We start from the raw sequence: 14,802 nt of genomic DNA, 5'->3' as shown, positions 1-14,802 counted from the left end.
CCCCACTGAAAATAGTCTCAACTGTGATATTTACATATAAATGGGCGGCGCTTTTTACATATGAATAAGCTGTGACTCATTCTCCCCAAAAAATTTCGCTAGAGTGTTTGGGTTTCGCTTGAAGAAAAGGTGGCAACCCTAATATATGCGTACGTCCGCGCGTATACGCACATACACGCGTACAGTGAATGAAAGTTTCTATGAAAAATGATGCATTCTGGGATTGCATGCATTTCAGGCATATACGCGCATACGCACATATGCGTACAATTTTGCTCTTTCGTTTTGTGTGAATGAGGCCTAAAGCTGTGCTCTGTGGTTCAATTTAAGCCCTCATTCACACGAGTAACAACCGGCCCGTACAGATCTGTGGTGCGTACACGGCCGTATCGGGCCGGTCTCGGGAAGGACAGGTGCTGCGCGTGATTACACACAGCAGCCAGTTCTTCTCTATGGGGGTACGCCGCTGTACGCCGCCCTACGCTCACCCCAAGTGCGGGTCTGTACAGGTGCGGGTGTCCCTGCTTCCCGAGACCGGCCCGATACGGCCATGCATGCACCACAGATCTGTACGGGAATGCTGTTACTCGTGTGAATGGGGGCTAATAATCTGGACTACTTAACCCATTTATGACCCGGGTTCATGGATGACTAGAGGCCCAGGTCATATTTAGCATTGTCAGCATGCATTGGTTAACTTGACAATAACTCTATTTATGAAGCAGTGAAAGTGACATTCACCAAACATTCACAGGTGGTTAATAATTTCCTGTACTTGAAAACATAAGCAGTAGGGAGATACGCCTGCAGTAAATGTTTGGAGAATGTCACATTTACTGCTTTATAAATATATATGTAAAAAGACCCTGCGCTGGTAAATTATTGTTCAGTGATAAATGTTATCAAAACCGTAATGCAAATATAATAAATATCCAACGTGTATAAAATTAAATAAACAAAAAATTAAATATGTCATTCCAATTGCTTTATAAATATGCCCCTGTGATTAATGATGAATTTTCCTACAAGTGGTTTTATTTGGTACACTTTTCTTTAAAAACAAATGAATTAGTCATTTACTGGCTCTGAACCTCAATGCAACTCCTAAACCGAAGCCTCAGCTTAACCCTGAAACAAATTAATGAATGCACTCAAATGCTAACATAAAAAATGGCTTTTTCATTTTTAAATAATGTATTAAGTTTTTTTTAATACCGTCATTGTATATGACAACTGCAGTATCAAACAGATGAATGCTACACTGCCACCTTGAGGCTGCAGTGGTATCTGCAGGCTGAAGGCTTATTTTGTCAATGAAGCCTTTCTTGTCCTGTTGTTATGGGACAGAAAGTGAGGTGAAATCCCTCCAATGGGGTCATGGACAGATATAGAAAGCTGGGTGAAGTCATAACTCTAGCCTATCCCCCCAAAAAAGGACTGGGGTAGGGCTTTAAGGGTTAAATATAGATGTTTGCTCAGGTTAAGTTCAGGGGTTAGGCTGAGGCTAGGGATTATGTTCAGGAGTTGCATCGAGGTTCAGAGTCACTAAATGACTAATGGGGTGTAAGTCTACCTCATGGTTAGGGCTGTATTTATACATCATGCTACCCTGGGCACACGGAAATGATGGCAGCCTTTTGTACAAGCTTGACCCTTTGAGTCCTGTGATGACCATTCTCTCCACGAATACACAGTGAATATAGGGGTGCCGCAGTGGTACCCCCTCAGGCGGTGGGCCTGTGATGTCCTGTATTTACAGCTATATTCTCAGTATTTCATGATGTTGGCCATCATTAAAACTAAAAGACTGAGGACATCTTGTGGTGAAAAAGGTGTACTGCAGGGGGGGGGCAGTTCCAGATTGAAGGTAAGTAACGTAGCTCGAGCTGCTGTTTTAGGGAAGATGGATCATACAAATCTCCCCACCCAGGTCTTAGCAACCTGGGACACTCTGGCCAGTGTCTCACCCAGTTCCTGGCAACCAGTGATGCCACTGATTGCCAGGAGTTGAGCAGGATGCCAGCCAGAGCGTCCCAGGCTGCTATGAACTGGGAAAGGCCATACACATATCCCCACCCAGCTCTTAGCAACCTAGGGATGCTCTGGCCGGTGTCCTACCCAGCTCCTGGCAATCAGTGACGTTACTGGTTGCTAGGAGCTAGGCAGGACACCAGGGGCGCAATTTATTGTAGATACGTCTCAGTTGGCAGAGCTATAAACGTCTCAGAACTGAATGGACAGAGATAAATATCCCTAAGCAAGTAAAATATCTCCCTATTATTTGCCGGGAGCTCAATATTAGAAAGACGAGGCTTAGCTGGTATAGTGATAGGGCTAAAATTATAATGAATGGCAGAGATTACTGCCATGCTTTCAGAATGTGCTTCCCTCAATGTGTCCCTTCTGCACAGCATGCCCCAGGACTACAGATGCAGCTTCGGTATGTCATATCCCTGCAGCAGTCAAGGAGTTAAGTGGTACACTGAAGCAGCGAAGGATTTGGGGATGTTGCAGATACCCGCAGGCCATTCGATTACTCATCCTCTAATGTCTCTATCTGTATTCACAGAGCACTTTAAACACACAGTGCAGCAAATCCACAGGATTCACCGGAGATACCTGTCCATACCAATCATAACTCCTGACCCTGTGTGATACCTTCTGGCTCTTTCACTGTAATGAGCAGCAAATTTGACTGCTGGCACGTGGAACGCCATTAGCGGCCCTGCTTATGTACAGCCTCGACGGATTCCAATATCTGCAAATTAGATTTCCTTCCCAAACAGCTTAGTTGTATTGATTTTATCAACGGTCATCAAGGAGCCATAAAAATGGGGCAGTGGGTGGTGCTGTTTTTGTGTGCACACTCTTTACCTGCGTAACAAGAGTTTGGGTCCATGTCTTTCAGGTGTACAGGAACTGAACACATAAAGGAGTATGATGCCCATTGTTCAGTTATACAGAGCGAAGAATATCTTTTCGTGGGGAATCTTTAAGGATGGAAATATGGAAAGTTCCATCTTTAAAAGACTCCGGTCATCCCGATGCCTGCTTTAATAATTAAAAGGTGAACTTCAGGCAAACAGATAAAAAGTCAGATGAAACACACATTTTTTTTAACCAACGAATGTGTATCTCTGTCCATCTAGCCCAGAGATTTCCGCAGCTCTACCACACAGCACAGCCCTGTCTGGCAGGTAAGGGGGCCTGATCTTTCTCTGTTGCAGGTTCACTTTCACTAACAGGTCTCCTTCTCACCCTCCTCCCCCCCATGACTAGATAGTGTAAGAGAAGCAGCACACTCTTTTTGGTATCAGCAAGAGGTTGTATACAGCTATGGGGTTCCAAAATTACAGGCTGCACACATGACCCAGGTCAGAGACTCACTAAGTAATGAAAGAAGGATAAAGATGACAGACCCAGTACTTTTACCAACAATTTGGCAATGGCAGCCACTGGCCCAATATTGAATAAACACAGATATACACTGAGTGGCCAGATTATTATGACCACCCCATCAGCGCCACGAGATGACTTCGTTGGGCCACCTCGTGCCTCCACGAGATGTTGAAAGGTGATGCAAGGAATCTGACACTGCACTGTTGCCCTTCTGTTGTCTTGTACCAGTCTTGCCACTCTCCGTTCTGCCCTAACATTGACTAGTCGCTGACGGCCACAATTCGCACGTTCAGACCCAGATTTTCCGCTGACTGTCCAGTCTTTAAACACAGCTGCTCTTGAACATTTAACAAATTCTGCTGTTTTGCTGATACTCGCTCCATGGCTCCGGGCGCCAACAATCATCCCACGTTCAAAGGCTGTTAAATCGCGTTGTTTACCCATATCTTCAGAAGAAAATCACTTTTACTGTCGTGGTAAACAACCTGCTTCCCTATTTATAATGGTCTGGCCCTCTAGCAACTTCAGTGCAAAAGTATAGCTAATTATAGCTAATTTGCCTATGCCTCCACGAGATGTTGAAAGGTGATGCAAGGAATCTGACACTGCACTGTTGCCCTTCTGTTGTCTTGTACCAGTCTTGCCACTCTCCGTTCTGCCCTAACATTGACTAGTCGCTGACGGCCACAATTCGCACGTTCAGACCCAGATTTTCCGCTGACTGTCCAGTCTTTAAACACAGCTGCTCTTGAACATTTAACAAATTCTGCTGTTTTGCTGATACTCGCTCCATGGCTCCGGGCGCCAACAATCATCCCACGTTCAAAGGCTGTTAAATCGCGTTGTTTACCCATATCTTCAGAAGAAAATCACTTTTACTGTCGTGGTAAACAACCTGCTTCCCTATTTATAATGGTCTGGCCCTCTAGCAACTTCAGTGCAAAAGTATAGCTAATTATAGCTAATTTGCCTACACACGTCAGGTGGTCATAATAATCTGGCCACTCAGTGTACGTAGACTATGGCATGCCTACCTATGGATTTTTTTTTCTTGTGAAATTCCTTGAAATTCCTCGATGTGTAAAGTCCAGTTACTGGAAACCTGGCGTTCTGGTAACACCTAATTCTGAGCCTGAGGTTCTGCAATCCAAAGATTCTCAACTCTACCCATCAAATGTCTCCTACAGTCTACTTACTGTATGCACAGCCCTGATCATCAGAACAACTTTACTCACAGCCTGCTCTGTCTACACTGTTAAGATACAGGACGTATTACATACAATGAGTTGTATGGAGAGAGGTTGCTTAGAACAATCTATCTGACAAGAGGCTACAGTGCTGAAAACTGTACTCAATGTTATGGGGCATATATGCTAATAATTGGAAAGACATAATCTGGAATTAACAGGCCAAGCTTGGAATTAAGCAGTGTTGGCATTTCCCCCGAGGGCCTGGTCTTTCTTAGTGCATTCACAAGAAGTACAAGTTACTGTAGCCTGCTGAATCTCATTCAGCCCTGTTATATGCATGTAAATGCATAACTCCGGAACCAAAGAACAATAAGTCTATTAGTCACTGGAAAAGATCATACACTCCCTTCTTGACCAATTTTATAGCCTTCGGAGGAAAAAAAATACTCTAATCTTGCATCATCAAACCCCGCTTGCATACATAGGCTAGCAACAGAATGAAAAGATGGCTGACACTGAAATCTGGTGTCACTGGCCCACCACCAGGGTTGATGGTTCAGATTTCTTAAGTGGTATCACCAAGCCACACGGTAGAGTGAAAGGTCTACCTTAGCTACCACAACCCCAGATACCATTATTCAAACAAGACCTGGGAGGTAGCCCTGTCACCCCTTTACTTGAGATACATGTCCCATGACCAGATTTTGTCATTGGTGGACCCTAGGAAATGCTCCCCACTGCACCCCCCCTAATTGGTCTCTATTGAGGCTTTCACTTGCCTTCCCACCACTGCAGGTCTCTCCCCTTCTGCTCCCCACGGGGACCATTGTGGTATGGTGCAGCAGCATTCACTGAAGGAATCCCTGTAGTCTGCAACAGGAACAGGTAGTGTAGACAACTGAGGGCTACAGTGGCCATTTTAGGACAGCCTGCACCTCATTTTTTTTCCTTTGTGAGCCCTTAAAATTCTTTGGGGCCTATGCACAGTGCCTACTACAAAACCCAATTCTGCAAGTACCACACAGCACCAAAGGAAGCCTTGCTCCTGATCAGGGATGAAAAAAGCGCATTTGGAAAATTTGACTCCAATTATTTGGGTACTTCTGCAAAGTTTGCTATTCATTCCACACCACCCTTTACCTAAGCTGAAGTTAACCTTTCATGTATGTTTGCTTTTCCCATGCTCAGAGCTCCACTTTAAAGCTGCCCTCCCTACAGCAACACCAATCTGGAATATAAACCGTGTCACTGACCAAGTGCTGTCAGACATTTTAATACTGGTCAGTCAACCTTTTACGTCTGGGCTGTGACATGCAAAAGCAAAGCAAAACATGCAGCCATAAGGGATTAAACTTTGGCACTTACCCCCAGCAGCTCATTATGACCCAGCAGCGCTCATTCTCAAGCGGTAAACTCTTAGTTCCTCTGCAAGTGGTACCCACAGCAGCATCAGCCTCCTCCTAAAATCTCATCTCAGCTCGGCAGCAGCTGGCGTCTGCAGGAGGAGACTGCAACCCAGATGAGATGGGAAAAATATGCCAGCTTGTGTATGTGTGAGGGAGGGGCGGGATGTCTGTGGGGACAGATTTAACCCGAGCTTTGTTTCTGCGATCTCAGATTGTTAAATCACTTTCCAGCATCTTAATGGGGATGTCCACTCCCCTAGGAAGAGACGGAGAAATCCGACCACTAGTCGTAGTGATGGAAGACTGCAAGCATCAGAGTGCTGGGTCCAGGGATGTGTCTACGCTCGCCAATAATGAAGTACTGAACATTTAGCCTACAAGCCCCGGAGTGCAGAGCAGAACATTAGGTTGTCATATCTTTGTATTCCCGCTGGGAGGTGCGCACATTTCTCTCTCGAAGTCGTTCCTGGTCTGGCTTTTATTCATTCTTAATGTCGGAAGCTTAATTAAACCGTCCCCAGCGAGAAAGCGAACATGATGTATCTATTGCATCCAGGTTGCAGATTAATGCAGTTATGACAGATTCCCGGAGGGTGCATTGAGAGTTGTGTGCGGTTATAATTCTTACAAAATGAGAAGGGATCTTATAGTTTTTCTTTTTAAAGGTGAAGCCCCCCCAAAAGTGATATTATGGTTAGAGGTGGAATCTGGCGGACTGAGTCAGCTTCTGGCTTCTTATATGTCTTGACTATTTCAGAAGTGAGATCTTACCTGACCCTCCAGCTGAGCATTTTGGTGTTTTTCCTCCTGTTCCATTTTTCATAATATTAAATAAATAAAAACCCAACAGGGAGAGTGGGAACCCCTTATAATGGCCATAGCATGGGAAGTGAGGTTTAACTTTGATAAATGTAAAGTTAGGCACCTGGGGGCTAAAACAGGCATGCTAAATACAATCTAGAGAGGCTACATGTGGGTGAGTCAGTGATGGAAAGGGATCAGGGTGTTCTGGTAGATGAAGACTATATAACAGAGAAGCCATTTTTAACCAGGGAGCTGTAAAACCTGAGGGTTGCTCTAGAGGATGGGAGGTCAATGAGCCATTGAGATATGGCTCATTGACCTCCCATCTGATGGTGCCAAGATGGTTCTGTGTCCAATGACATTTGGCAGAGCCATTAGCATGACACCAATGATGTTTATTTAGTTGCGGGTAAGGGTGGCATTGTGACCATTTCTGTAAGTGGGGCATTCTTCCCACTGACCACCAATGTAAGGGGCATTCTTCCCACTGGCCATCAAAGTAAGTGGCATTCTATCATTTAGCGGGAGACTCCCGAAACGTCCATGAGAGTTGGGATGTCTGACCTCACCAAGGGAGCCCCCAAGAGATAGAATACACTGACGGCGTCCGCTGTCACAATAAAAACAAAAAGATAGCAGGGGAATCAGCAGATAGCAGGGGATTCTGCACAGGTTTACTCTGCTAGCGGAGTAAACCTTTTTGGGATAAAATGTTTCTCTTGAGGGCGTCATGGAGCCGATATCATATAGTGGGAGACTCCCGGAACGTCCAGGAAAGTTGGGATGTCTGATCTCACCAAGAGAGCCCCCAAGAGATAGAAGACACTGACAGGGGGTTTTATTCTCCAGCATACTGCTTGTTTTGTTCATATACAAGAAAGTTACTTTTTAGAGAGTGTCATATGATGGATTAGCCCATCTTTAACCACTGTAATATTCAGGGAGGATATGACCCGTAGACAGCCGTATCAGACAATAAACTTTTATTCATTCCCACAAACAGTCAAAGTAAATGGCTTATATTCAGCAAACACAAGACTTCGGCTCAGCGCCTGTATACTAAGTCCCACTTCAGGGTTAGAGTCCCAGCCTCAGGGTTAGAGTCCCAGCCTGCGCACAGAGGGTTCCAGTATGGACGCAGGTGCCCCAGCAGTGTCTCGGCACACTGTATTCCACAGCTTAACACGCATAGCCATGTGTCCTGTTCCAAACACTCCACACAGCCAGACTGACTGGCTTCCTGTTCCTTTTTAACACACCCTCTGGCTGGTGGTTTAACCCTTTCATTACCAGAACTGGCTGTAGTCAGGGATGGAGGCTCTGAATACAAGGTGACTTTAACGGGACCACCACCTAAACAAGGGAGGGATATACTGTCGACCCATTCCTGGTGTCCTGTACACCACTTTTATGATGGCAAATACCCACAGGAAGATTTGCTGCATTTATAAATCGCATTTGCTAGCCCGCATTCGCCCCCCATCAGGTATCTTTCACCTAACATCAGGTATTCCCCCTGCTTCCAAGGAAAATACATGTCATGTAACCATAGCTATACAGTATTTATGTTTCGACCAGAGTAAGATCTGCCGTCCTGAATGCTTTTAAAAACATCTCCTTTTTCAAATGGTAAACCATTGATTTTACCAACGATTGATCATTGATTCCTAGGGGATATCCGCTGTGCTCGATTCTGCTTGCGCAACACATTTGATACCCTACACATGGGACCTTCAGCCTAAAATCTTCTTTTACATAAAACAGCATTCCTCAATGGAGCGTCCTTTGATCTGCAAAAAAAGCTTTTATTCTTAAGTAAAAAATGTTCCCATTCAACCCCATGTTGCCCTAGTCTATACAGGTATGGAAGCTAAAGGAAATCTATTGTTGGGTTGAAGTGTATGTGAAACCAAAGCTTTTGTTTTTAGTTTTGTATAGAATGAGGAAGAGTTAAAACTACTATCAAGCTTTTTTTTTTTGTCTGTGTCTTGCTGTGAAGATTTGTCTTTACTTCCTGTACTGGTGACTGTTAGCAGCATGTCTACTGACTAGACATGTAACCTGTGGAAAAATTTGGTTCAGATATTTCGTTATTTCGGAATTCGTATACGAAGTTCAATTCGGTTCGGGCTTCGGATTCGGACGAAATCCGAATTTTCGTTAGTTTCGGATGAGTTTACGAATATTTGTTGCGACTACAACAGAAAACCATCTACAGATATTAATACTAAAGCTGGATCTCCTAGGCCGGAATGGCATTCGGGATGTGAAATTCTGAATTGCATTTGGGAGATCCCGAATGCCAATCGGGTCTGGGAGCCTCAGCTTTAGTAATATATGTAAATGGCTCCCAGACCCAAATGGCATTCGGGTTCAGAATTTCTGAATTGCATTCGGGAGCTCCCGAATGCCTTTTCGGGTCCTGGAGCAATATACATATATTTTTAAAGATGAGGCTCCCAGACCCGAATGGCATTTGGGATCCAAATTCCCGAATTGCATTTGCTAATTCGGATCCCGAATGCCATTTGGGTCTAGGAGCCTCAGCTTTAGTATTGTGCCTACTGTATTTGGCTTCCATGTTGCCATAATGAAAATTCGTATTCAGACCTATTCGGATGCATTAAACTGAAAAACACATCTGATTGGCCAGAAAAGTCACATGTCCGATTCAGTTTAGTTTTTTAATAAAATTCGGGCAGGATCCGAATTTCGGAAACCGAAATTCTGATTTGGACACATTCAGATGCATTGGGATTCGGATATGTCCAAATTTGGGAAAATTCGTCCGAATGTTGATTCGGAACGAAAGGAATCGCACATGTCTACTAGTGACCCTTTGCTTGTTACAACCTCCCAGCTCCTCCTGGTGGTTGCTTGTTGGCACTGCACTTATCCCAGCCTTCCTGTCAGTTCTGGATTAATGAATTCTGTCTCTGTGTTTCTTGCTGCCTGCAGCACTAATCTAGTTAGCTGTGGCCTAATGAATCTGTTCACACATCTCCAGCTCTGGGATTGGCCTTGTCAATGGTGGCGCCCTATTTAAGCATCATAAACCTGTTCCTCAGTGCTAGTGTTTCCTGGCTGATCAACTGCGCTCCTGCTTGTTTTGATACCAAACTGACCTTGCCTAAATTTTTGGGATTTTCGCTCGTCTGCTACCTGCCCTTACCTTTTGCTACGATTACTGGATACTCCTTTGTCTGCCGCCGGCCCCGACCTTTCCTTATTGCACGCTGGATTCCTCTTCTTCTACAGCTCTCACCTTCCACTGTCGTACTCTACATTTACTCTGAGGGTTTGTAGTGATATCCACGGCCAGGGTATATAGTTTGGGGGGGTTATTCACTAAAGAGCCAAAGGATCCAGCTGTAGCTTTGGCTGATCCTTCGGCTCTCTTCGGCCGCCGGAGCCCTTCGGTTCCGTCGAACCGAAGGGCTGCTGTACGAGCTATTCACTATAGCCCATACAGCCGAGCTGAAGGCATATGCTTCGGCTCGACTGAGCCGAAGTGACAGCCGAAGTGGGGCGAACAGCCTACCGAAGGCCGGACGTTTGCCCCCGCAAATGACAGCTAGACAGAGCCAGCCGTGATCTCCCGGCTGGCTCCACCCAGTTGTAATGACAGATCAGCGTCCCCAAATGACCTGATGTACGGCTGATTTCAGCCGATGTACGGCTGAAATCAGCCATACTGAGCCAGAGTGAAAAGTCAAACGTCGTTCGGCTCTATTTTCTTCGGCTCGGTTATTCACTCCGCTGCCGAATAACCCTTTAAGTCCTGGGTGCATCCAAATACCAGTAGGCACACAAAGGCAGCTGTTTCCCCGCTGACCACTGTGGTCTCTTCCACTGGCCCCTACATTACTACAAGACACAGTAGACAACGTAGTGGTCAGCAGAAGGAACCACAGGCACCCTACACTCCTGTGGTTCCTTCTGCTTAATGTGTAGATTCTTCAGGCAGATGTAGCTTTTGAACCCAGCAAAGAACAAGGGAACCATATAAACCCAAGTGGTGCTTTGTGGCATTTTTTTAAAACCAGGCACCTCACATTGTAGCGACAGTCACTTGAAGTGATTTAATAGCCAGGTTATATGGGCTTCCATTGACAATACTTGGAGGGGCTGAATGCAGGTACCAGCTGCCATTCTTAGGTAGCTCTGTCTGCTGGGATTCGTCCAGCCTTGGCCATTCATACTATTTACAAATTGTGTGACAGTTTGCCATTGGGTCATAGACGGCACACCCTTTGGCTGATAATACTCTGGTGCACTCAGCAGCAATTCATTTGCAGAGATTAGCCGTAAATCTTCTCCCTTGGCTTAGCATTTCATTTGCATTAACCCTTTGGCAGCTGTCTGGATCATCGGGAAATAACTTTACAATGAGCTACAGAGCAGTAGCGGAGATAAGAGATTAGAGGAAGACCAGCTGCTATCCTGCACTCCATGCCTGGATCTCCTTGAGCATTAATGCACAGCCCTGTACACATAATACACTCTCTATTTTTATAGCATTGCCACAAGGGAGCCCAATGCGGAGGAATGGGGCTAAATTTATCTATACGAACCTCCGTCTCCTGAAATATTTACCAGGATAGGAAAGGAAAAACCTATACTGGAGAAGCTTGTCTCTCCGCAAAGCCTGAAGGCAAGCCTAGACTTGCGGTGACGTGTAAAAGTACGGCTATGGGCCTGCTGCTATTCATTTAAACCTTATTTAAAATAAGGCATTTGCTAAACAGGGCATAGAGCTGCAGTCTGCCCATGTAGCAAACTTAGAAATCCCAGTACTTCCAGGTATGGGGGAGCACATGACACTCTGCCTTCACTCCTGCAATACAGTGGCTGAGCGGCCAATCGCCAAGTCCAAACATGCTCACATGAGGGGCACGGTAGGCCAAGCAGTGTGCAGCTACCAGCTATCAGGGTACGGTCTGTACTTGGGTGGAATCTTTCAGAAGGCTGCAATGAGATTTGGGGGATGGCAGACAGGAACTGGGATGGTAAGATTAAAACGCAAGAAGATGACCTCTATACATCAGTGGGGTTATTTGGGGTTTTTTAAAAAGATATCTTAGATATCTTTGAGCAAAGTGACAAATCCATTAAAAGCTCACCCCCGGATCCATTAATGCTCACCTTCACCACATTTCCCCGCTGCTTCATTTCTCTGTTGGAGCCAGGAGTCGAACTTGTTGATGGCGTCCTCCTCAGGTGATCATAATCAGGCCTGGTGGTGACTACTTAGGCCCCAACACTGCATCTTGGGAGGAGGCTTAATGCCACCCCATCTCTGGAAACATCAGGTATTTCCAACAGCTTCAACGGTGACAGCAGATCATGGCAAAGATGAGTGGGCCAAGAAAGTGGACTAGCAAGAGACTCTGTAATTTTACCCTTAATGGGCTAAGGGACAGAGTCTCTTTAAATTATCGCCTATTAGACCACATGCTTATAGGCTACCCGTAGATATGAGATTGTAGCAGAAAACCCAACCACTCAAAGTTGTTAGTGTTTATGCACTTTGCTTGCCTTATATTGTAGGAACAAAGCAATTGGCCGGTAACCTTGATTCTGGCTGACCAGTTCTTTCTGGGCACAAGTTGTGGTTGCCCACAAAGATGTAATCTGGCATTATTGGAAACATCAGGTGGCAATCATCTAACATCTGTGGGCAATCCTATGTTTCCCATCATTCTGTGAGCAGACAGCAAACCTCACTTAGTAAGGTGGGCCAAAGATTGATATCAAACTATAGGAAGCATCAGCCAGTGAAGTGTCACGAAAACTGACCTGCACAGTTCTGCCAGTTCAACAATTCACTAACTAGTGAGTCATTGAGAATGACAGCCCCAGAAAATGGACCTTTAGAAGAAAATGGGTTGTGGCGGCCGACATATTTTTAACCTGAAAGGTTCCCTTTAAAACAAGCATGCATGACATTGGTTGCAAAGCTTCAGATATTGGTCATTATTATTACCAACCTTCCCTGCTCACTGAGCCCAAAGCGTCTGTCTCAGCTCTGCTATTTGAGGATTTGTGAACTGCAATCTCGTGATCAACAAGAGACAAAAATAGACCAAGGATACAGGAAAAAAAATAAGCTTTGCCAGGTTATCTTCCGCTGAATGGAAATGCGCAAATTATGAGCTGGCTACCACCTGAGCTGTATTGTTGCACATATCGGCTTAAAGTGCTTCAGGGATTTTGTAAAAAAAACAATGTACTGAAAATAAGGCAAAGAAATTAAGACAGACGCTCTCTTTTTACCAGCTATGAAAACTTTAATTTGAAAGGGTGGACTTAAACCATTTCTTTTGTATGATTGAAGCCCTGCAGCCTTCATGTAAGGGTTAGGAGGTTAGGAAGTGGGAGAGTTAGGTGTTGTGCAGTACGGTTCTAGGAACTGGATGCAAGACAGTTAAAGCACCAAAGAGAAAACCAAAAGGGCAAACCAGTGCCAAGTTCATATCATTCTCCAAAGCCTAACCACATAACCTAATCTCCTACATCAGCACGGAGGCACACAATACCAGGGTGGACCGTACACAGTGGCAGAACTACCGCTGGTGTAAATCTCAGCAGTACTTTATACAGAAATGCTATTGTTATATAAAGTATTGCTGGGATGTGTAGTCCTCTATATCATGTGTCATTCTGCATTGCTGTAAATATTAGGGATGCACCATATATCGGCCGCCAAAACACATTGGCCGGAAATGGCACTTTTGGCATAATGCCGAAAGTGCAATCTTTCTGCCGAAACAGCGGCACATCCCTGCTTTCTTTTCTCCCCGCTGGGCGCTGCTCTGTGTCCCAGCGGGGAGGAGAGAAAGTGACAGCCGGTCGAGCGCTGCGAAAGGAGAGCGCTGTGTTTGTGGGTTTATGGGGGGGGGGCCCAAAAAAAAAATCTTGCACCAGGGCCCTTTGTTCCTTAGCTCCGCCATTGACCGTACACATGACACAATTTAAATAAATCAAGCTTAAGTGTTTCCTTCCTTGCTGGCTTCATACTTATCTGCTCATTAGAATGGGCTGCCAATTCACCAGAGTGGATGAAAAAATATACCTGCACTTTTATTTTGATGAAGTGCACCTCATTGTGTTGCCATATGTTGCAGTGCGCTGTAGCACAGTTGCATTGGGGTTTAATTTAAGACGAATGGCATGGCAACACACCTACCCATATAATGTGCATTACCACAACGCTTCACACCTGTGCTATGTCCATCTAGCCTTGAACATATGCAAGAATGAACACTGGAAAAACAAGTTGCACAATTTTTGTTTTGCTATCTGCCACACAGGGGCTTCTGAGATGCTGACTCACTCATGTGACCCAGGGAGTGATGTGATTGGGGTCCACTGCCTACATCCTAGGCCCCTGCTTGGATCCTACATGCCTCACTTATGAATGACGGATGCTTGGAACTGCAGTGGTAACCTGTTGGCATCACTAGGCACCCCTCTGGTACCCTGGTCAAGTGACCAGAGGAGGCGCATCTACAAAAAATTGCACCCCTGGCGTTCCGCCCAGCTCCTGATAACCAGTGACATCACTAGGCACCCCTGCCCCAAGTGGTAACTTGGTCATCTGATAACCAGTGACGTCACTAGGCACCCCTACCCCAAGTGGTACCCTGGTCATCTGACAACCAGTGACGTCACTAGGCACTCCTGCCCCAAGTGGTACCCTGGTCATCTGACAACCAGTGACGTCACTAGGCACTCCTGCCCCAAGTGGTACCCTGGTCATCTGACAACCAGTGACGTCACTAGGCACTCCTGCCCCAAGTGGTACCCTGGTCTTCTGACAACCAGTGACGTCACTAGGCACCCCTACTCCAAGTAGTACCCTGGTCATCTGACAACCAGTGACATCACTAGGCACTCCTGCCCCAAGTGGTACCCTGGTCATCTGACAACGAAGGTGGCGCTCAGGGCATATGCCATACGTGCCACACCCTGAATACACCACTGCATGTGACTCGTGTCAG

At 45.6% G+C, this 14,802-nt stretch overlaps 1 protein-coding gene across 1 annotated transcript in view; it reads right to left on the bottom strand.

Moving 5' to 3' along the window:
- The window catches only part of GRID2IP (Grid2 interacting protein), an 81,576-nt gene extending 75,212 nt beyond the window's left edge, over window positions 1-6,364 (bottom strand). Inside the window, exon 1 of the mRNA XM_018561975.1 lies at window positions 5,955-6,364. Within this exon, the coding sequence (XP_018417477.1) occupies window positions 5,955-5,968 (14 nt within the window). The 5' untranslated portion in view covers window positions 5,969-6,364. The remainder of the gene's footprint in view (window positions 1-5,954) is intronic.
- Window positions 6,365-14,802: the final 8,438 nt, after the last annotated feature.

Source organism: Nanorana parkeri, unplaced genomic scaffold (genome assembly GCF_000935625.1).
Source record: "Nanorana parkeri isolate BGI_ZX_2015 unplaced genomic scaffold, ASM93562v1 scaffold19, whole genome shotgun sequence".
In the NCBI taxonomy this organism is placed as follows: domain Eukaryota; kingdom Metazoa; phylum Chordata; class Amphibia; order Anura; family Dicroglossidae; genus Nanorana; species Nanorana parkeri.
The sequence above is the reverse complement of the archived record's forward strand: the minus strand, read 5'-3'. Positions and strand labels throughout refer to the sequence as shown.